This window comes from Trachypithecus francoisi, unplaced genomic scaffold, assembly GCF_009764315.1.
Source record: "Trachypithecus francoisi isolate TF-2019V2 unplaced genomic scaffold, Tfra_2.0 Lachesis_group4, whole genome shotgun sequence".
Taxonomy (NCBI): Eukaryota; Metazoa; Chordata; class Mammalia; order Primates; family Cercopithecidae; genus Trachypithecus; species Trachypithecus francoisi.
The window spans coordinates 142882175-142905824 of NW_022681469.1; the positions used below are offsets into that span (position 1 = coordinate 142882175).

General features: G+C 37.9%; 1 protein-coding gene across 1 annotated transcript in view; it reads left to right on the plus strand.

Moving 5' to 3' along the window:
• ABCA13 (ATP binding cassette subfamily A member 13) overlaps window positions 1–22911 on the plus strand; it is a 503527-nt gene extending 480616 nt beyond the window's left edge. The window contains exons 61-63 of the mRNA XM_033192140.1: window positions 19642–19747; window positions 20973–21110; window positions 21818–22911. Coding sequence (XP_033048031.1) covers window positions 19642–19747; window positions 20973–21110; window positions 21818–21913 — 340 coding nt within the window. The 3' untranslated portion in view covers window positions 21914–22911. The remainder of the gene's footprint in view (window positions 1–19641; window positions 19748–20972; window positions 21111–21817) is intronic.
• The last annotated feature ends 739 nt before the right edge of the window (window positions 22912–23650 follow it).

Sequence of the window (23650 nt, forward strand, 5' to 3'; positions counted from 1 at the left end):
TCACTTATTCACCTGACTGGATTCTTTACCTCCATTGAGGGTGGGTCATTAGGTTGAGCAGTTGAGCTGAACAGACTCTTGGGCTTTCGATTTAAGATTGTTGTATGTTATGAAAGAGCCCACTATGTAATAGAGATTCATGAGTTTATGTGTGAGCACATGATTTTGTGTGTGTGTGTGTGTGTGTGTGGCTCAGTTAACAACAGAGGAGAGCTGGAGTGGAGTGGCACTCACCTAATAGCCACGGGTGGTTAAAACTATCCTTTTGGGCACTGAAGTTTTGTCCTAGGCAATTAGGGATGCATCCTCAAATCCTCTGCATGTCATAAATTGAGCACATAATGGTGCCCTGGTAGTGAGCTGCCTTTGGACTTGCAGACATTGAGCATATTCGTAACTCACCTGGAGGGAACCATTACCAGCTGCATGCAGCACCTATTTGCTTTTCTCCTCCCTTGAACCTGATTGACATAGGAGGCTTAAGTCTGACTTGGTAAAAACGCTCCTCTGATGGAAAGGAAATAAAATATGCTTCTGAAGCACAGAGTTTACAATTTGAAATACTCCACGTCAATTTATGATTTTGGGTGAGGGAGGATAAAGGCTGTTTATTTTGTTGTTGTTGTTTTGTTGTTTTCTTGTTTTTTTTTTTTTTTTAGACAGAGTTTTGCTCCTGTTGCCCAGGCTGGAGTACAAGTACAATGATGCAATCTTAGCTCACTACAACCTCTGTCTCCCGGGTTCAAGCAATTCTCCTGCCTTAACCTCCCAAGTAGCTGGGATTACAGGCATGCGCCACCATGCCCAGCTAATTTTGTATTTTTAGTAGAGATAGGATTTCACCATGTTGGTCAGGCAGGTCTTGAACTCCTGACCTCAGGTGATCTGCCCGCCTCGGTCTTCCAAAGTGCTGGGATTACAGGTGTGACTGAACGCACCGGCCTGTCTCTCTCCCTTCCTTCCTTCCTTCCTTCCTTCCTTCCTTCCTTCCTTCTTTCTTTCCTTCTTTCTTTTTTATGTTTTATAAAGAAAACACAGCTTCAAATGATTTAAAGAAAATTGTTAAGATTATGAGAATTTACATTTCCTTGAGTTATCAACCGAAAACTTTGAGAACCAAGAATAAGAGTAAAATAAATTTCAAAGCATCCCGTCATATATGTGTTATATAGCCATCTAAGTTAAAATAGAAATAATAGTCTAGAAGTTTGTGGATTTTTTTTCCTAACAAAATGAAAGGAAACAGAATGTTGTTTGAGCTCTCAAGCTACCACTATCTGAGTAGTTGCAAATTAATGTATCACCTCATGTGGCACCATATGCTTTAGTGTGGCAACTTTGACTTAATACATCTATAAACCATTACTATAATCAAAACATCTCAGATTAAGATTGCATCACCACATAATGAAGTGGATCACTTAAAAGTGAAATAGATAGTTTAGTCTGTTTATGTCATTTTTCACAAATGGGGAAGGAAATTTGTACATGAGCACATAAAATAATTTCTGCCATGATGTGGAACTATGGAATGATGTGCGACTGAGTTATATTTTTCTACCTTTTACTTTAAAGCATCATATAATTCAGCTGCTGCTACTAACCACTGAACTAATTCCGTTTACTAGAAGTGTTTTTATTAAGAGAGATAGTTCACCTCCATATCCTCAGCATGTTTCACCTCACCCGCTATGTGTAATTTGTCATCTCATTTGTTGTCACAGCATCATGTTGTATGGACACAGTATTGCTCTGGCAAAATTAGCTGGGAAGAGTTTCTGATTCTCATGCCATTCTCATGCTGGGCATTTTGGTTAGCTGCCTCTGGTCTTGGAAATTCAGGTCATGAACAGTATCACCCAGAGCTGTCACTTTACCAAAAGTAAACATTCAGCATTCATTTTCTAACATTTTCTGCAAGAAGAACCAGAATGCTTTTCACTCACAATGAAGATGGAGAATAGAAGTGTTGGAGATATTTTTAGATGGCTGAAGTTGTTGGGGACTCAGACTCGCATCATGAATCTTGTTCATTCACACACATTTATTGAGTAAGCACTTTATTAGAGATGATGAAAATGTGATTCCTAATCTCAATAAATTCCGCATAGTGTCAGAGGCAGAAACATAACAATGAATGCAACACGATGTGATAATTGTTCTAAGAGACTGGTGAACAAAATGCTGTATTGTGCACCTCAGTTTAAACCTGCAAACATTACTGAATGTTTACATAGTGCCAGGGTCTTGGGATTGAGTGGGTAATAAGGCATTATCCCTGTAAGAACTGGGCTAGACACACAAATAAAAAAAAAAAAAATTACATAAGAAAGACCATTAGCATCACAAGAAGGTTTCAAAGCCCATGAAGTAGGAGTTAGGAGGAGGAAGAATGCACACCCATTGTTTTAGGGGAAGCATTGGCACAGGTGGTTTTATGGGTGAGGAGGAATTGAAGCCACATGTATGCTTAGCCACCTAATCAACTATGAATGCATTAGAGGTAGTGGCACAGCGAAGAACAATGCAAACCATGTTTGAAACAGCTTGACTGCAAGTGGAATACCGGTGAAATCGTGGGGCATGCACTTGAGGAGAATCTTTGGGAGCAGATCATGGGAAATACTAATTCTAAGATTAAAAAAAAAAAAAAAGCAAAATAATGGAGGAACAAAGGGAAGCAAAAAGAAACAGGAAAATAACTGGCCTATTAAACAGAAATTTTTGTTCTCTAGCAGGAAGTTAAATAAGACAAACTGAAGTAAACTGTGACCAAGCACATGGAGAAGGCAGCATGGGTACAGGAGACACTGGAGAACATGATAGTAGAACTTTACAGCCGGCTGATCTGAGCTTGAGAAAGGGAGGTGCCTTCGAGTTTGGGACATGGAAATGTAGCGATGTCATTAGAGAAACAGAAGTTGGGTGGGCTGTGAGGGTGAGGAGGATTCTGGGTGTTGAGTATGTTCCTAGGGAAGCACTGATGAGCTGTTTGGAGAATTCCTATGAAGAAGGGCTGTTGCTATTCATGTCCTTTTTGCTAAGGCAAGAAGCAGGAGAGAAAACTTAAAGTTGGGGATGATTATTGCATATGGTTGAGACAGAGGAATAAGTAGCTGAACTCATCACAGCTTTGAAGCAATATTCATAAACTCTGAAGTAAAGTGAGGTGAGCTCAGATTTATGCTGCTGCATTTATTTTAATTATTACTGAACATAAGCAATTTGCCAAATGCTTTCTGTGCATGGTCTTATTTAACCTTTATTACATAATGGCTATTATTGTACCCACTACACAATAAAAAAAACCGAGACCTAAAGAATTTAAGCAGTTGGACCCAAAATAGAGTTGGTATTGAGAAAAGCAGTTTTCAAAAAACTCAATTTCTTGACCCTAAGTTTCTTATTCTTTCCATACCACTTCAATCATCTCAACCAACTCTATGTATAACTGACTAAAGAACAAAGCTTTGCTTCAAGTACATGTCATGGACACCTGTGTGATGAAACCTACATGCTTTACTCTTTGTTGAATTTACTTCCTGTGTATTTACTGAGAAAACAGACTATCTTCTTTTAAAAAGATGCACAGACTCCTCTTTGAAAATCTGGTTTGATGAAATAAAAGATATTTAGAGTAAGACTTTTACTCACTTACTACATGTATAACTTGGAAAAAGTTAACATCTCTGGAGGTAGTCTTTTTCTTCAATGGAGATAATAATACGTATTGTATAGTATTTTGAAAATAAATGGAGGAATATACCAATCATTTTCTTACCTGTGTTAATCCATTTGCTGTTACTATAACAGAATACCAGAGACTGGGTAGTTTATAAAGGACAGAGGTTCATTTAGTTAAGAATTCTGGAGGCTAGGAAGTCCTAGATTTGGTGGCTGCCTCTGGTCAGCTTCTGGTGAGGGCCTAGTGCTGCTAGAAAGCCTGGCAGAAGCACAGAAGTATAAGTGCAAGCTAAAAGAGACAACCACAAGGGGTCAAGTTTGCTATGTAACAACCTACTTTAATGAGAACTAACCCACTTCCCTGAGAACTAACCCAGTCTCTAAAGAACAGCATTAATCCCTTCACGGGGGAAGAGTCTCCATGACCCAAACACCTCCCACTTAGTCCTATGTCCCAATACTACCACACTGAGGAATTGAGGTTCCAATACATGAACTTCTGGGGGACACGCTCAAGCCATAGCACCACCTGAGCATGTTATGCTTTCTCTTTCCCCCGCTGTAAAGTTCTTTCCAAAGAAAAACACAAGACTAGTTCCTTCAGTTCTCTGCTCAACTGTCCCCTCTTCAGAGAGGTCTCCAGTATCGATTGTAATTATTCATAGAAGCAGAAGAATACCTGGATGTTAGCTGACAATGTGCCTACACAGGAATAAGACTGTTTTCCAGCTTTCCCTACAGCTACATGTGGCCAAAGAGTTATAGTAAGAAGAGATGTCCACAATGTCAGGGATATGAATTTGCAAGGAGGGACATCCCTGATTCTTCCTTTCTTCCTTCCTTTTAATTTATGCAGAGTTGATGGCTACAGATGAAGTAGCCATCTTGAGCCACGAGGAAATCTTAGCAATGGAGACCTGTGAAGCAGAGCAATAATACAGAATGAGCCAAAGGAATGCTTTTTCTGCTCTGGCTGCCTGACTTCAGACTTTAAACACTAACATCCTTACTATTTTGGGCTTTCTGTCACTGTACATGAATCTGAACAGACTAATATTCCCTGTGACATATTAAATATAGCATTAATTGATTTACTTAGAGGTTACTGTCTACCTCTGCCCAGTAGAATGTAAACTTTCTGAGGGTAAAACCTTTGCTTCTGTTGACTTCTGTATCCTTACCATTTGAAATAGTGCCAGGTACATAAATGTGCTCAACGTATTTGTTGAACAAATGAATGAATGTATTAATAATGAATGTAAAACTTCTAATACATGGCAGCTTTTTGCTTAATGGGAATTCCTTTCGGAATGCTGCAACTAGACTCGAAAAGACAAATCAGATGAGGCCACTCAAGCATTCAGCTTCTGCCTAGTTTAATGAACAACAACCACTACAAAGAACAATGACCAGCCTCTTTGATGGAGACTTTTACTCTGATCCCATTTATCTTTAGGCAGGGTGAAGCCTGCTTTCTCTCAAAACAGTCTGCATTATTCATTATTAGTTTGCTGCTTTTCGAAACTGGACTCTGTCTGCCTTTGGCATCTCCACTAGCAGAAACTATCAGGTGTATGATTCAGGCCTAATTGCTGCCATGGCCTTGGCAATATTGTGCTGTCACCTTCTCTGCTGGACAGCCAGACTTAGCGCTGGTGTACACCGGCTTGCCAAGAATTAATGTGCATTGCAGACAGCAAAAATATGCCGTTCCAGAATCCAACTGTACACTATGGGATTGTGATTTCCTATTGTAAATACAGCCAAGGCACAAGAAAACACAGCCTAACCAAGGAAATGGATTTCTTTATTCCAGGTTTAAAATGTATCAGGATTGGGATTTGGGAGAAGGTTTACTTACTCTGAGTTCAAACTATCAACCTAAAATGTGTGTGTGTGTGTGTGTGTGTGTGTGTGTGTGGTGTGTGTGTGTATTTTTAAATGCACCAGCCCAGAACATTTCTTTGTTTCATAGTTATCTTACAAATTTTATTTTTTCATTCCATTTTGATAAAAGAACAAAAAAAATTCCTAAAGCATCAGTTACATTTTGGTAAAAAAAAAAAAAAAAGTGCTGCAAAGTCTGTAAAAACTCAGTGGCTTAAAAAATCTTCATTTGCCCTCAAGAACCTGCAGGTTTTATGGAGATGGGCTGGCCTGGGCTGGATTTGTTCACCTGTCCCTTGTCATCCTGGTATTAGTGTCTGGAATGTTGAGGCACCAGAATGGACAGGCCAAACTGCACAAGCATGAATCAAGCCTCTGGTCGCATCACAGCTACTAATGTCCTTTTAGCAAAATCAAGTCACATGGCTAGCCCAAAGTAAAAGGGTGGGAAGGTAGTCCCACCCATAGTGGAAGAACATGACATATAGCTACATGGAAAAGGACACAGATGTAGGAATGAGAAGAATTGGGGCCATATTTATAATCTACTGTAATCTCCAAACATTTTTACCAATTTTAAAAATTATTATTATCTATTTCTTGGTCATTTTTGTTCTACTTTTCCTTTTAGGAGAGTTTCCTAGATTTAAAATTTTTATGTGTTTTGAAGATCTTTTTTGTTTTTAGATTACTACTCTAAATATTTTATATAATATCCTGTCAATATTTCAAGGATAAATGCCTTTTATTACTTTTTAAAAAAACTTTTGGTTTTAGGGGTACATGTGTGGATTTCTTATATAGGTAAATTTCATGTCATGGGTGTTTCATGTACAGGTTATTTCATTACCCAGGTAATACACATAGCATCCTATATGTAGTTAGTTTCTCAATCCTCATTCTCCTCTCATCCTCCACCCTCAAGTAGGCTCCAGTTTCTTTTCTTTTCTTTCTTTCTTTTTTTTTTTTTTTTTGCGTGTGTCCAGCATTTATTTCCCCTTGATTTTCTTTTCTTTTTTTTTTTTTAATTATACTTTAAGTTCTAGAGTACATGTGCACAACATGCAGGTTTGTTACATATGTATACATGTGCCATGTTGGTGTGCTGCACCCATTAACTCATCATTTACATTAGGTGTATCTCCTAATGCTATCCAGTCTCTATTGTTCCTTTCTTTGTGTTCATGCATACTCGTTGTTTAGCTCCCACGTGTAAGTGTGAACATGTGGTATCTGTTTTTCTGTTTCTGCAGTAGTTCAGTTAGGTTAATGGGCCCCAGCTCCATCCATGTTGCTGCAGAAGACATGATCTTGTTCTTTTTTTGACTGCACAGTATTCCGTGGTATATATGTACCACATTTTCATTACTTAGTTGATGGTCATTTAGGTTGATTCCATGTCTTTGCTATCGTGAATAGGTGCTGCAACAAATATATACATGCATGTGTCTTTAAGGTGAAATGATTTATATTCCTTTGGGTATATACCCAATAATGGGATTACTGGGTTGAATGGTAGCTCTGTTTTAAGTTTTTGGGAAGTCACCAAACTGCTTTCCACAGTGGCTGAACTAATTTACATTCCCACCAACAGTGGATAGGCATTCCCATTTCTCTACAGCCTTGCCAGCATGTTATTTAATTTTTTTAATAATAGCCATCCTGACTGGTATGAAATAGTATTTCCCTGTGGGTTTGATTTGCACTCCTCTGATGATTAGCAATGATGAGTATTTTTTTCATATGTTTGTTGGCTGCTTGTAGATCTTCTTTTGAGAAGTGTCTGTTCATATCTTTTGCCCATTTTTTAACAGGGTTATTTTTTTTTCGCTTGTTAAGTTCCTTATAGATTCTGTATATTAGACCTTTGTTGAGTGCATAGTTTGGAAATATTTTCTCCAATTCTGTGGGTTGTCTTTTTATTTTTTACTCTGTTGATAGTTTCTTTTGCTTTGCAAAAGCCCTTCAGTTTAATTAGGTCTTACTTGTCAGTTTTTAGTTTTGTTGGAATTGCTTTTGAGGACTTAGTCATAAATTCTTTGTCAAGGCTGATGTTCAGAATGATACTAGATTTTCTGCTGTTTTTTTTTATTTCTTTTAGTTTGTAGTCTTATATTTAAACCTTCAATCCACTCTAATTTTTATACATGGTGAAAGATGTGGGTCCAGTTTCATTCTTTTGCATATGGCTAGCCACTTATCCCAGCACTATTTATTAAATAGGTAGTTCTTTCCCCATTGTTTATTTTTGTCAACTTTGCTGAAGATTAGATAGTTGTAGGTGTATAATTTTATTTCTGGATTCTCTATTATTTTCCATTGGTCTATGTGTCTGTTTTTGTACCAGTACCATGATGTTTTGGTTATTGTAGCCTTATAGCATAGTTTGAATTCAGATAATGTAATGGCTCCAGCTTTGTTCTTTTTATTAAGATTGCTTTAACTATTGGAGCTTTTTCTTTTCTTTTTTTTTTTTTTTGGTTCCATATGAGTTATAGAATAGTGCCCTTTGGCCTTTTGAATTGGGTTTATTTGTCTTTATTATTGAGTTGAGATATATATCTATATCTCTATCTTCTGGATGCCAATTTCTTATCAGGTGAATTTTTCCCATTTTGTGGGCTGTCTTTTCATACTTCAGATATTGCCCTTGAAAGCACAAACGTGTTTAATTTTGTTGATACTTAATTAGTCTTTTTTTTTCTTTTGTTGTTCGTGATTTTCATGTCATATCCGAGGATTCATTGCCAAATCCAAGGTCATGAAGATTTACCCCTAGGTGTTTTTTCTAAATGTTTTATAGTTTTAGCGCTTGCATTTAAGTCTTTGATTCATCTTTAGTAATATTTTTTGTATTAACTGTGTGTGAGGTAGGGTCCCAACTTCATTTATTTGCATGTGGTACTCACAATAGGATATACCTGTAGATCATTAAAATAGATTTCAGAGTCCAGGAGTAAACACTGGACTTTATGGTCAACTGATTTTTGCAAGGGTGCTAAGAACATCTGATGTTGAAAAGATTATTCAGACATTTTGGTGTATGTGCTTTGGCTGAGGAGTCAATAGGGTGAATAGGATTTTTGAATAGTCTTTTCAACAAGTGGTGCTGGGAGAACTAGACAGTCACATGCAAAAGAATCAAGTTGGGCCCCTACCTCTCACATAGTTAATACAAAAAAATTACTGAAGGTGAATGAATAACTTAAGTGTAAATGCTAAAACTGTAAAACTCTTAGAAAAAAACATAGGGGTAAATCTTCATGACCTTGAAATTGTCAGTGGATTCTCAGATATGACACCAAAAACGCAACAAACAACAAAAGACAAAAAGTAAATTAATTCCATCAAAATAAAAAATGTTTATGCTTTAAATGACACTATCAAAAGTGTGAAAAGACAACAGAATGGGAAAAATTTACCTGATAAGAAATTGGCATCCAGAAGAGAGATGGCTGTAGATTTATATCTCACTCAATAATAAAAATATAAATAAACCAATATGGAATGACCAAAGGCAGTCACATTCATAAAACAAGTACTTCTAGAACTATGAAAAGACTTAAGACAGCCACATGATAATATTGGGGGATTTCAACACCCCACTGACAGCATTAGACAGATAATTGCGGCAGAAAACTAACAAAGAAATTCTAGATTTAACTTCGACACTTGACAAATTGGACCTAATAAGCATCCACAGACTACTTTACCCATCAACCACAGAATGTACATTCTTCTCATCTGCTCATGGAACATACTCTAAAATCGACCACATGCTCAGACACAAAGCCAGCCTCAATAAGTTAAAAAAATTGAAATCTTGAACCACAGTGGAATATAAAAAATAAAAATCAGGTGGGGTGCGGTAACTCACGCCTGTAACCCCAGCACTTTCGGAGGCCGAGGTGGGTGGATCTCTTGAGGCAAGGAATTTGAGACCAGCCTGGCCAACATGGTGAAACTCTGTCTCTACTAAAAAAAAAAAAAAAATTAGTGTGGTGGCACACACCTATAATCCCAGCTACTTGGGAGGCTGAGGCAGGAGAATCGCCTTAACCCAGGATATAGAGATTGCAGTGAGCCAAGATTGCACCGCTGCACTACAGCCTGGGAGACAGAGTGAGTGAGACACTTCTCTTTCATAGATAGATAGATAGATGACAGATAGATGTAAATAAAAGAAAAATCAGTACCAAGATTTCTCAAAACCACACAATTACATGGAAATTAAACAACTTGCTCCTAAATGACTTCTGGGTAAACAAAAAAATTAATGACTTTTGAATGATAAACAAACCTTGCATTTCCAGAAAAAATCTCACTTGATCATGATGTCTAATTTTTTTCAGTGTTATTGGATTTAATTTTCTAGTATTGTGTTGAGGATTTTTGTGTTCATATTCTTAAGAGATATTGGTCTGTAATGTTCCTTTCTTTTGAGATTGTGTGTGTGTGGTGTCTTTGGTTTTGGTATTGTAGTAATACTGGCCTCAAAGAATGAGGTGGAAAGTGTTCCTCCACTTCCATTTTTTAAACACGTTTGTGAAAAATTGGTGTTATTTCTTAAAACATTTGGTTTACCAGTGAAACCATCAAGGATGGCTTGTTTTTATAAGGTCAGAAATAATGCTTTCTCTTTCATTTCTGATACTAGTAATTTGAATCATCTCTCTTTTTAAGAAAAAAAAGAGACCAAGAAAGGTCAATTATGCTAAATATTTGTTAAATTTGTGGATTTTTTCATAGTCATATTCCATATGGCATTCCAAACTTTAGTTTCGTTTTTCTCTATTGCTTTTATATTCTTGATTTTACCAATATCCACTCTAACTTTATTATTTCCTGTCTTCTTGCTTTAGATTTAGTTTGCTTTTCTTTTTCCAGTCTCCTAAGATATACAGTTGAGTGTTATTTTGTAATTTTTCTTACATTTTAATGTAAGTATTATTACTATAAATGTTTCTCCAAGCGCTGCTTTAGCTACATCTCATGAGTTTTGGAATGTTGTCCCTTCATTTCCATTCATCTCAAAGTATTTTATAAAGTAACTTGGGATTGCTTCTGCCTGGTTGTTTTACCCACACCCAGCTGGGAAGATTCACTGATTGCTATATTGTTTTCAACAATATCATGGGCATAAATTGTTCTACATACAAATCTAGTCAAATTTAGGCTCTGTTAACGGGCTCCTTCCTGAGACCAGTGTTTGAGATTTGTTTTAATCACAAATTTGCCACTGGGAGGGCTCCTTCCGGTGGTCTCCCTTGTTCTCTCTGGTAAATTAGACAGCCTATAGTTTAGCCTGTACCTCCAATGAATCTATCAGTCTCCCAATTGCCTTTAACCACAGCTTCCAATTATTAAGAACACCCTTATGGTTGAACTTCTCCACATTTTGTTACAAAAAAAAAAAACACAAAAACAAACAAACAAAAAAACACGAAGAAAAACTAAACAACAACAAAACAGTTCCTTTGGGGACAGATTAGCAGTTATCTGTTTATGGCTTGCTTCCTTAGAGGCAAGGAAACATACATGAGCCACATCTTGAGCTAGAAATGGAAGCGATGTCATGTTTCTTTCTGAATGACGCTCCCACTTTGGGAGCTGAACACTCATTGGAGAGGGAGGACAGTAACCTCAGATTCTCTCAGCTTGCTTCTCCCATTGTGGAAACCCTACACCATGATATGAGGCAAGAACAAGGGGGACCCCAATATTCTCAGCAATGCTGTTCTTAAAGCCTCTGTGCAATGAGCCTCTGTCTAATGAGGTAGAGCTGGGTAAAAGAAGGGCACCATCACCTCATCTGTACACACTGGCAGCTTAACCTTATGAACATGTAGCTGGGGCCAGGATGAGAGGGGGAGACAGCTCACTCATGGAGAGCTAAGGTGGGAGGGAGCCCTGTGTTCTTGGATGCAGCAGCCTGGAGTGAAGTTTCCATTTCCCTGAGCTGGGAGATAGGAGAAGAGTAGATTTTGTTTTAAATGCCACAGACTATTACTGTTCTTACTCAGTTTTAGTAGACTTTCTTGAATAACTGTATTTTTTATCTTGCTGTATACAGAAAAGTACCATTTTGGAGACTTTATTACTTTTTAAAAAATAATTTTCAGCAGTCTTACTGGGAAATGAGTCTGCAGAACTCCTCATACTGTCCTGATAGAAGTCTTGGTTAAATTCTTTCAAAGACATCTATTTATGTCTGCTTTATGCCGGTATTGTACCTACACCTGAAGTGATTGTGCCTGTAAAATATGGAGTCTAGGTCTATTGTTTTTGAGTTCAATTTTAACATCTATATTGACTTTTTACGACCCCTGCTTTCTTCTCATTATTGTAAACATTTATAGTATTAATTTTATTGTGTACAGAGGCATATTTGAATAATTAAAGGGCAAGCACCAGCCTTTTGAGAAGACTTTATCAATCACTCCAGCACAATTGTTCACAAAGCAAGGAACCAACTGCCTCCCATATAGGCATCCCCCAACCATTATGTGGAGAAGCTGATCCCAGTTAGTCCTTTCTTTGTTATAGCTCCTCTAATTTGTACTTAGTGTGTGAAAGGATCCAGAGTAACATGGAAAAGATTCACAGTCTTCATTAACTTTCATAACTCAGCTGTCACTTGGGTCTTTCCTGCCCATGGGAGATTTAGGAAAATGTGCCTCATTTCATGCCGGGGGGTCCAGGACCCTTGTCTCAAGGGTTCTATGAACTCCTGGTGAGTCAGAGGCCTGTGTGCCCTGCCCTGTCTTTGAACCTGCGCAGTCCTGCCTGGGCATGTACTCCAGTGCCTGGGGAGCCAGCCACGTATCACCACCTCCCCCCAGCCATACACCCAAATGTATCAATAATTCCATGAATTTAGTAATTTTCCAACATTTTTGAATGGTGGGCCTGAAGAGAGAAGTAATTGGGAATCCTTGGACTGTCCATCCACCTGGCCCCTCCCTGCATCCTCAGCTGTTTCCCCTCTTGTGCCCCTGGCTGCCAGGGTGCTGTCCTTACCCAGGCATCCAGTTGAAAGTCCCAGGCACATTTCAGCCCAGAGTATCTTACCCAGCACATGGCTTATCACAGCCTTTTCTTAACAATGGGAGAGAGGTTGCACCCTAAAGCAGTTATTCTCTGTTAAGGCAATTATGCATTTTTTTCTTATTATTACATTATTTATTTAAGAGCTATATTACATGAGATCTGACTGGAGACCATACAGGTTATTTGCAAAGCCTTTGAAAATGAACTCAGAAGAAGTTTAATCCACTCTCCCAGGGGAACCATGTCCCCACAAAAACTTAAAACGGCAGCAAAACAGAATAGAGAGGGTTTGCTTGTGTGCCTGCAGCAGAGCACCCCCTCCCTTATGGAAACACTTACAAAGCTGCCATCTTTGCACAGATGGTGGCTGAGTGGGGTGCTGGCTTTGAAGGCTCCCTGTTTAAATACTGGCGTTTTCCTCCTCAGGTCTCACCCATGAAGTACTGCAGGCTTCTCTATGGGCAGCACTCATCAAACCAGAAAGTAGCATGGCTTCTTCTATGGGATGTTTTCTTTATTATGTTTATAAAGCAATAAACAAAAACAGAAAAACAAACAACAAAAAAACAAAACCCAAACAAACAACAACAGCAACAACAACAACAAAAAAAAAACAGAGAGAAAGAAAAGAAAATCAGGAAGAAAATGACTACTTTAGCTCTCTTGACCTCTCAAGGTGACTGGTGTGAGAACAGCTTGGTGGCTGAGGACAGAAAATCACATATATAATTTATTTCAACAATAATGGAATTTTAGGCACTCCTCTATGCTCCAAGCAAAACTTGTCTGCTGCTACTCATAGTGGAAATCATGTGTAAGAATTTCAACTTCATGGATGATCATTTATTTCCCAATATTTTCTTTAAAAGTGTGGGGGAAAGAAATGCTTCCTTGTCAAGTTTGAGGAATAGAGCAAATCACTCTTGCAATATTGTCAGCTGTAAATGGCATCTTTTGTTTATCTAGACTCTAGGGTATTTCTGAAATGAAGGGAAATGTTCAGAGATCATTAAAAATGCAAGAGGCCACATAAGGGACTGAGTCATATAGCTGTCACCTCACCACCTTGGAAACAAAATGCTCTATCATGTTTGTTTAGTTTGTGACAATGATATAATGCTGGAGATGAGGCTATGTAATTTTTTTGTCCTGCTGACTTGGCTATTGTTCCTTACTTTAAAATGATCCCTTTTGATTACTCTAAAGAAGAAAGGAAAAAAAAATAGATAAACATTTTGCTGTTCAGTTAAGGAAGAAATATTGTTTTCATTGCACCAAAGCCTAACAAGGAATTTAATTCACTCATTACTCCATTAAATATGAACTGGGCATCTGCAGGGGTGTTAGAGTCAGTAGCAGAAGGGTTTATGTGTCCTGTGTTCTTGGAGCTCTACTGTAACAACTGATGGCATTGAATGTACCATACACCTGCATGTACGCGGGAAGGGCTTTCACAGCCAGAATAGGGCCTTGCACAAGTGAGCGCTGAATTAGTACTGAATGGATGGAGGAAAGGAGATCTGGTTGTGGGTAGCATGAAGGACACTCTTAGATGCATTAGTTACATCATGGAGAGCCTTGTGGAAAAGCTGAAGAGTTTGATACTGAGTCAGAGTCTTTCAGACATGACGTTAACATGGCCTCCAGAGTTCTGAAACAGTTCTGTTGGCCTTTCCTAGAGGTGACATTGACCCAACCACTTTAATCTGGATCTATGACTGGTGGAGTCATTTAAGAAAGTGACACGTCCAGCCACAGAGAGCAATGTTTATGGAGTGATGCGTATTAGCATGAATCAAGCTTCTTTTTTTATTGTGAAGCTGTGTCATCTCCCTATACTGTCTTTAAACTCAGAAGCATATTGAAGCTCTTTTCAAAGAGGGTTTCTTCTCCAAGAGGAATGTGGTTGCCAGCTGCCAAACACTGTTTTGTTGTTATTGTTATTTGTCAAAGGCTCTCTTTATGTTAATACCTTGGGTCTATAATCCTCACAGCCATTCTGATTTGCATATGCAATGTTTGAAAAATGATCCAAATCAAACTTATCTGAAGTTGAAATAATAAAGGTGCTTGCAATGAAGGGACATGGCTGTGAGGTAAGCCCCATGGTCTCAGCTCTGCCAGTTAATAAGCTGAGTGACAAAGAAAAAATCCCCTGATCTCTTTGGGTCTCAAATTTTTGCATTTTATAGAGAGGAACTGTTATCTGTTCTAGTCTGTGTACAGGTGTGATAAGAGTGAAATGAAATTATTGATGTGAAAGTATTAATATAAAGGATGTAAGAGCATTAACGATTAGATGAGATCCTGCTTCAGGCTGGAGTTTTGAGGTTAAGTGTTCAGCATTGGAACTGTAACTCCCTCCATTCCCTTGGAGTTGCGTGACCAGAACAAGTTATGTAGCTTCTCTGAGAACCACCTTCTGTAAATCAGAGGCAGAGAGAGCAACATCAGTATTTTGTGGGGATTAATTGGGATAATGTGTTTGGTGCCTCGTTCACAGAGGATGCAGGACAGAGCTCATGTGCTCAGTCTTCTCTCTTGGTTTCCTTTTCTTTCCAGTGGGTAATCATGAGGACTGAGATTACAATGAGGAAGTTTCTATTAATAATACAGAGATGCCAGCTACACATCAAGTGCTCACATAAATGTTTGCATCCTGCTGTTTGCTCAGCCACTCTTCCTCAGTGCCACCCTCTCCTCCTCTCCTCATCCAAAGGCAACCTACTACAATTCAGTAGCTGAGGGCAGATCACTGGAATTTGGTACTTTGTTGAGGCACCAACCCATGAGGAGTGGGGTGTGGTGTGGTGAGGCAGGAAGATGAGAATTAGGGACCAATGTAGTCTGAGGCAGCGGGGGCCCCATATTCCACAGTCAGTGCTGTAACACTTGTGCTGGATGAGAGTTTAACGTGAGACTACAGGAGTCCTGGTCCCCCTCTGCTCTCTGCTCTCGCCCTGTGGTGGATTAGGGAGAAGTTGTCTTTAAAGATATTTCTACTCAGATATGTGTAGGGAAGGGCACATGTATGGGGTTGTGGATGTGAGTGTGAATAGACTCCTCGTGGGGCAGATGATGGAAATCAGTGGGCATATATCTATAAACACACAATACAAATATTACATGTTTCACGAATCCTGTTATTTTCTAAAGTCTAAGATTAGCTTCTATACCAATAAGAATTTTATGCATTTAATTTTTAGAGGCAATGTGACAAAAAGTTCCTAAATAAATGATTTTTAAAATCAGAAACTGAAATACAGTTGTAGAGTATGAGACATTAGTATGTTCCTTTAATTCTCTTAGAAGCCATGTATATTTTTTCCTTCAAATGATAAAGTTATATGTGCTCATTATTTTAGAATTCAGAATAGCATAAGGAAAAAAACCTAACAGTCATACGATGGTTTCTTGTCCAAATACCGTTCCAGAATTTATTTCGGTCTGACTGTAAATATATGCAAACATATTTATATCATTAACGTAACACTGAGTCTATGATTTTCTATTTTGCACTTAATGTTATATAATAGCCATGTCTCTTCATTAAGTATTATTTGTAGAGATTTTTAATAGATGAGGCTGAAATCAATGTATTTGTTATAGATCATGACTTTTAATTTGGGGGAAAGGAGGTTTATAAGAGGAACCTTAAGCCCAGGAATGCAAAGCTTCATAGGCACTTGGTACGACTTGATAAGTGATTTTTCAGAAATGTCTCTGCAGGTGCATTGCCACCTCTTTTGTTCTGCTCTTGCAGTGTCTGACTTCCAAAACATGTGTGTGTATGTTTTTTCTTCCAGTCATGTATTACTCCTGCTTCTGTTTTAGCATTAATTAATACATTACATTTAATGTCTGTGGTTCCAAAATGTTGTACCTCAAAAAATTGTAGAATGTTTCTTGTAAGCATCTTTACCTACAGATAATGCTATTTATTTATCGCTATTTAATCACTGATTATACAAATAATGTGGACATAATGTATTATCTAGAAATGTTAGATCAATGAGTGAACATAGAAATAAATGACTCCTTGGCTATTTTGCAACCTTTCATTCTGTGGAAGTATGTAAATCAAATAAATCCTGCAGGGAATTTCGATTATTGACATAACTGTGTATGTTATAGGCAGAAATGAAAAAGTCAAGCTAATGTTAAGTATTTACATCATAATGAATTTAACAATCTTCAAAGAGTGTCTAAGTTGTTGAAGGTGCCATGCTTTTATATTTTTATGTTTAGAAGTCTTTTTAACTGTTAACTGTTTTAGAGACATCCCGAGTAACCTATTTCAACCTATTTCCTATCTATTTCAGTCATATTTTCTCTAGAGTGTTTCTATTTTGGGAGAATAGTATAATTTACTTTTTGTTTAATTTTTGCGTAATTTTTCTTTTTGTGTAACTCATATTCTTTCCAGTAAAGTTGGAATTCTTTTAGTTCAAATGAAACTTTAATTTGAAAGAATTTTAATTATTAATATGCATATGTGCTTATAGAGAACTTATTAGATAATTATTGGAATTTAGCATGAAATTTTCAAAATTCATTAACAAAATACACCCATAGGGCTGTAATTTCTACTAATGGTGAAAATGAATCCTATTATGCATAAGAACATACAGCCATCTCTCTGCCACTGTCTCCTCATACCATTGTATTTTTATTTAGTGCTTCCTATTCATGTTTGAATTGTTTTATCTGCTTTTATCTAAGTTCTCCCTAAATAGTAGGCTTCTTCACTCCAAGAAGAACATTCTTCTGTTCTGGTCATATTCTGAATAGATCCTAAATTTCACTGCTTATTTATCTACTTATTTACACAGTGCCAGACATTGTTGCAAGTAATTTGCAAGAATTAATTCAGTCAGTCCTCTCACAACCTTCTTAGGCAGATACTATAATTAATCTGTTTGCTAGATGAGGCAACTGAGGTTAGAAAATTTACCAGACTTTCCAGGGTCACACAACTAGTATGTGGAGGAGCTGGACTCAACCTCAGTAGTGCAAACACTACATTTTGTCATGCCATCAGAATCATTAATAAACATGAGACCAGAAACACATCTCCATGCAACACACCCTCTGCCCTGGAACACAACATTATGCCCACACAGAGCTGAGAGCTCTCCTAGGAGCATTTACAAAGCTCCAGTAACATGATGCTTCACCTTGGGAAGCCCCTTCAACCACCTGGGCCTCAATCCCTTCTTTTCATGAAATGCTGATAAATACACCCACTTTGGGGGATTTGGTGAAGACACAGTGGGTTGATTGTGTTATTCAGCAGCACAGCTTGTAACATACTGCTGAGAAGAGGGATGACCACAGAATATATTCCTCTTGTACCAACCCAATGTGTTGGCCTTTAACAATTCTGAGAGATAGCCAAATAGAAATGTTAGAGAGGTGCTTGTCTGTATGCTTTTATGTATATTTTATCAATGTCCTCACCAACCTCTCAGCCGTGTGAAGATTAGAAACCGTCAACTCGAATGATGGGAGGCTACTGTGGCCATGCACAGACCTCATGGGGAAGTGACATCTGACAGCCTGAAATTAAGGCAGGAGGACAGGAAAACAGAACCCTAGGGCAAAGAGCTCCACTGGTGCTCACAAGGGTGATCTATGTCACTGACACAAGGTCACATTGTTTTGGGTCCCCTGTCTTTTTTTTTTTTTTTTTTTTTTGAGACGGAGTCTCGCTCTGCCACCCAAGTTGGAGTGCACTGGCCAGATCTCAGCTCACTGCAAGCTCCGCCTCCCGGGTTCACGCCATTCTCCTGCCTCAGCCTCCCGAGTAGCTGGGACTACTGGCGCCCGCCACCTAGCTCGGCTAGTTTTTTGTATTTTTTAGTAGAGACGGGGTTTCACTGTGTTAGCCAGGATGGTCTCGATCTCCTGACCTTGTGATCCGCCCGCCTCCCAAAATGCTGGGATTACAGGCTTGAGCCACCGTGCCCGGCCAAGGGTCCCCTGTCTTAAACAGACAGACTTGAAAAATAATTTGACCATAAATCTATTAGGGATCAGCCTCATTTAGGGAAAATTTACTTAAGTATAACACGTTTCTCCCCAGCAATGCTTTGTAAATGAGATGAGTACGATTACTAAGACTGGGCATGCCATTTGTTCATTCTTCATTCATTAAACTAATATTTACCAGTGCTGGGTACTAGGTACTTATACTGTGCTTGGTACTTAGAAAAGATGCTTCAGTGAACAAAATGGGCAGAGATTTTAGTCATCAGAGTATATTCATGTATTTGTCTTTTATTGAACAGATTTTTATTGGGATGCTATGATGTGCCCAATACCACATGAGATAAGGGAGTAGAATAATTCATATAGTTTTTGGAGAACCCCTACATTACTGGAGATTGCTATTTGAGGTTACCTTAGGGTATGAGTATGAGCTCATGTCTTGTTGATGGGACACCAGTGAAACTACTGTCTATAACTCTACAGTGTGAGGAACAGAGCCTCTTAGGCAGGAGATTTCCTTTGCAGTCATAGGGCCTGTCCACCTAGGCTGGGTTGAAGTATAATTGCGGTAACTTTTTTATGTAACAAACAAACAAGTGCCTGGTAATTACATATGCAATCTCTTTCATCTTTTCCCTGCCAAATTTTAATCAGTACAGACCTTGAAGCAATAAGGCCAACAATCATGCTTCCCAGGGCCAGTTTCCAGCTCAGCTTCCCACTTCCACTAACTCAGGACTTTGCTTTCACCGCTTGCATTTTCACCTTTCCTCTTTTACTGACTGGGTGTTGATTCTGGGACTTGCTGATAATTTTTTTAAGGTAAATCAGTGTCTGTCAATATAAATGAAAAACAATTAGCTGTGTAATTGACTTAACTATTAATTTCTGTGTCTTATATTGAGAATCCAAACTCCCAACAATTTGGAGTAGTTACTTCCTTTTTCTGCCTCTGTGTGAAAATGGACTTAGAATTTACTCGTCTTAGGTCAATATAATACTCTTGTTTTTATTTTATTTAACTCTCAGGTTTGGTGATGGTTATACAGTCAAAGTTTGGCTCGATAAGGAAGCAAATCAACATTGCACTGTTTCTGATCACTTGAAGCTTTATTTTCCAGGAATTCAGTTCAAGGTAGTGCTAATATCCTGTATTATTTCTTTGTTTTCAGCTAAAAAAGCTAATAAATGTAACTGTCTTTTTCTGTTTTTATTCTATGCTGTTATAAGATACTACTTGTTACCTTAGTCACATTGCAAAGTATAGACCCTGCCTCCCTACCAAAAATAGCATGGATAGCTGATATTGCTTGACCACTCTGAAGAGTAACAAGCCTGCTTAATTGCTTGCTGGATCAGCCACAGCAGCCTGTGATTACATATCATGCCTCTTATTTGTAGGCATAAGTCCACTGCATAGCTCATCTTGTTCAGCATAGAAGACTGCAAAAGCTAATCTCTTCCATATATTTGCTGTAGGGTTTATAGTCTTGATGGTTTCAGCATTGCTTCACAGAAAGAGCCCTGTGCTTGAGATCACAATCCTCTACGAACTTGCTATCATCAAGTATGGTCACTGAACCAGCAGCATCTTCATTACCTGGGACCTGTTAGACATGCAGAATCACAGGCCCCAACCTATTGAATGGGAATCTGCATTTTAACAAGGTGACCCGGCGATTCCTATGAACACGAAAGTTTGAGAAGCACTGTCTAAAAATCTCTTGGATAACTGCGGGATGCTGGTTTATTATAACTTCTAGCAGGTTGTAGTCCATAAAGTAGTTACGTTCTTTATTTCAACAACTGTCATTTAGTGAAAACCTACTATGGAAGAACCATGCTGTGTGAGACTGTCATTCATGCTCAATTATGACTCTGAGCTACCCTATAAAACAGATATAATTATCTCCATTGGCATACATGAAGACAAAGATCAGAGGTTTAAATGTCTTCCCAAGAGTTGCTCAGCTAATGATGAGAACAGTGAAAGACAAGCCCAAGTCCCAGTGTAAAACTCAGGGCTCCTCCATCCATCTCTCTTAGGCCATGTTAAATTACTACATTTCAAATATCTTTGGGCATCTTATGATTTCTTAAACAGGGCTTCCCCATGCTGTTGCAAGGTTGGGGCACATCAAGGGGCAGAACAGCAATGCCACTCAGTTGAATGTCATTTGTCAAATATACTCTATGAAAAATTGTCATCAATAGGCATTCATTGGAGACTCAAAAAATTACTTGTGTAGGTTGAGAAAACATAACTGAATTTATTTGCCAATTAAATGTAGTATGATCAATTTTGTTTAATAATGCTAATTATGTGACACTTTTTTTTTTTTTTTTTTTTTTGCTTTTAGGGACAGCACCTGAATTTGTTAGAATATCATGTGCCAAAAAGATGGGGATGCTTAGCTGACTTGTTCAAAGTTATAGAAAGCAATAAAACCTTCTTGAATATTAAGCATTATACCATTAACCAAACCACTTTGGAGCAGGTATAGTATCTTGAATGATTCAGGAGGTTGCATTTTGGTCTGTTCATCAGACCTAATCTAGCCAATTTTAAAATTAATTGAATTGCTTCAATTCACCACTTTATTCATTTCATCTTTTTAAATTTTATAAAATTAGGATAAGGTTGGTGTCAGAAAGTTTGTTTATTGTATACCCTTCCACTTAAGATAGACATTCAGTAGAGTTTCAGTTTGTTCATGATTATGTTGGGCATTCAACTAATTAAATCATGTCATGTTAACCTTCCTTTCTCCATCTTACTCACCCCCACAAGACTTGTCAGGGCGGCTCCACTGTAGTCAAATGATAGCTAACTTCTGGGGAAACAAAAAGCATTTCATTTACTAAGAGTAACAGAAATATACTGTACTGTATATTTGTATATAAATATACAAATATTTATATAATGTATATAAAAATACATCACAACATCTTTCTAAAACCAGGCTTACAGTATTGAGAACTTCTAGGTGATTTATTATTATAATTATCTAGAAATATGAACGTTCTTAGAGTTGTGTCCTCAATGGATTTACATATTTGTGTGATTTGGGAGGGAGTGGTATGAATTAATGATCTGTGGTTTTTAGGACAAGTTGGCCAGTGTTCTGAGATAATGTCTCCTTTCTAGTAAGTGAGACCAAAAGGTTGTATTATAAGTAAACAACATTTTTATGTTTTTTTTCAGGTATTTATTAATTTTGCTTCTGAGCAGCAGCAGACTCTGCAATCTACTCTTGATCCATCCACTGACAGTCACCACACACATCACTTGCCTGTCTGATCACTAAAGGAGTTTCCGTAAGGAATAAAGCCTTGTCTTTCGTTACAATTAACAGTCAAGGATAAAACAAGCACGCGCACAACCACGGAGCTGGGGCACACTCTCCAGGCAGTCAAATTACATTCTCTTGTTCATTTTCTATTTTGAATCTCCTTGTTAGTTAACCACCAAATGGAAAGGTTGTTCTTTCTGCAGACTTTTGGGGCGCTCCTCCAAGATATTTGTTCTTTTTACCATGCCAGATGGACACCAGCTTCTTTGTGACAAAGGCATGAATGATTTGACAGTGTCCAAACTGAGACATTCTGGAGCTGGAAAGGCTATCACAGATTGTCCACTCTAAACATGTCACTTTTCTGTTAAGAAAACTGAGCCCCCCTACATGTTTTTAATGATTTTAATGTAAGCTTTTACTAATACTGATGACATTATATGGTATGATATGAAAGAATCACCAATTTTTTACATATAAAAGTTGTCTTTTTAAAAAAATAGGATTTGAAAAGCTCTTTTAGTATACACTTTAGCAAAATTAATTAAATTGAACTAGTTACTCTGTATCAATTACAGCAGTTCTACCAGAATCTCCTAGGTTATCATTTATGAGGGTAGATAAACAAAATGTAGATGCATTTTCTTTTTCTTAATTTGGATGAATAATTACTGGTTTTTGTTACTCTAAGTCAGTGTTTTTCAAAGCGTAGTGGTCCCCATGTTAGCTGCATTGCCATCTTCTGGGAGCTTGCAAGAAATGTACATTATCAGGATCCACTCCAGACCTAGTGAATTTCAAATTCTGGGACTTAAACAAGCACATTCCAGTTTAAGAACCAATGATTTAAGGGAATGTCTCGTTACCTCCTAGTTATACAAGCAAAATCAGCATAGTATGTAGTCCTTTTCTATTTTTTGAGATGGAGTCTCGCTGTCTCTCCCAGGCTGGAGTGCAGTGGCGCGATCTCAGCTCACTGTAAGCTCCGCCTCCTGGGTTCACACCATTCTCCTGCCTCAGCCTCCCCAGCAGCGGGGACTACAGGCGCACGTCGCCATGCCCGGCTAATTTTTTGTATTTTTAGTAGAGACGGGGTTTCACCATATTAGCCAGGATGGTCTCCATCTCCTGACCTTGTGATCCACCCGCCTCCGCCTCCCAAAGTGTTGGGATTACAGGCGTGAGCCACCGCCTCCGGCCATAGTTTATTTTACAATATATTTTTAAAAGCTTTGTAAAAATTATGTCATTCTCAGAATTGTTGTCTTCAAAGCATTGTCAGATAGAGAGTGCTCAGATATGGCTCTTAAAGGGTATATACGTCTGATATTTTTCATCCTATAGTTAGTAAAATGCATAAATTCAATCCACTACTGAAATAGTTTTCAGTCAGACATTTCTGAGTTCAGACATTTCTCAACATTCTTTTAACAACATTTTTCTGAATCCTCAATAGAAAATCACATTAACCTTATTTTAAAATTTGGCCTTTTTCAACACTGAGTACCAGCAGCTTGTGATCAAAGGCATATACTTTCTTATGAGATTTCATTACTAAAGCAAGATTTCATTAAATCTCTATTTCCTAAATATCATTCTATATAAGAGATATTTTTTAAATGGTAAGGATTAAGACAATCACAGATAGCTTTGTTGTGAGCAATTTTGATTCTCCTGTATCACATGAATTACATTTCCTGAAATAAATTACAGTTTATGGCCGTATGATTTATTCTCTAATTCTA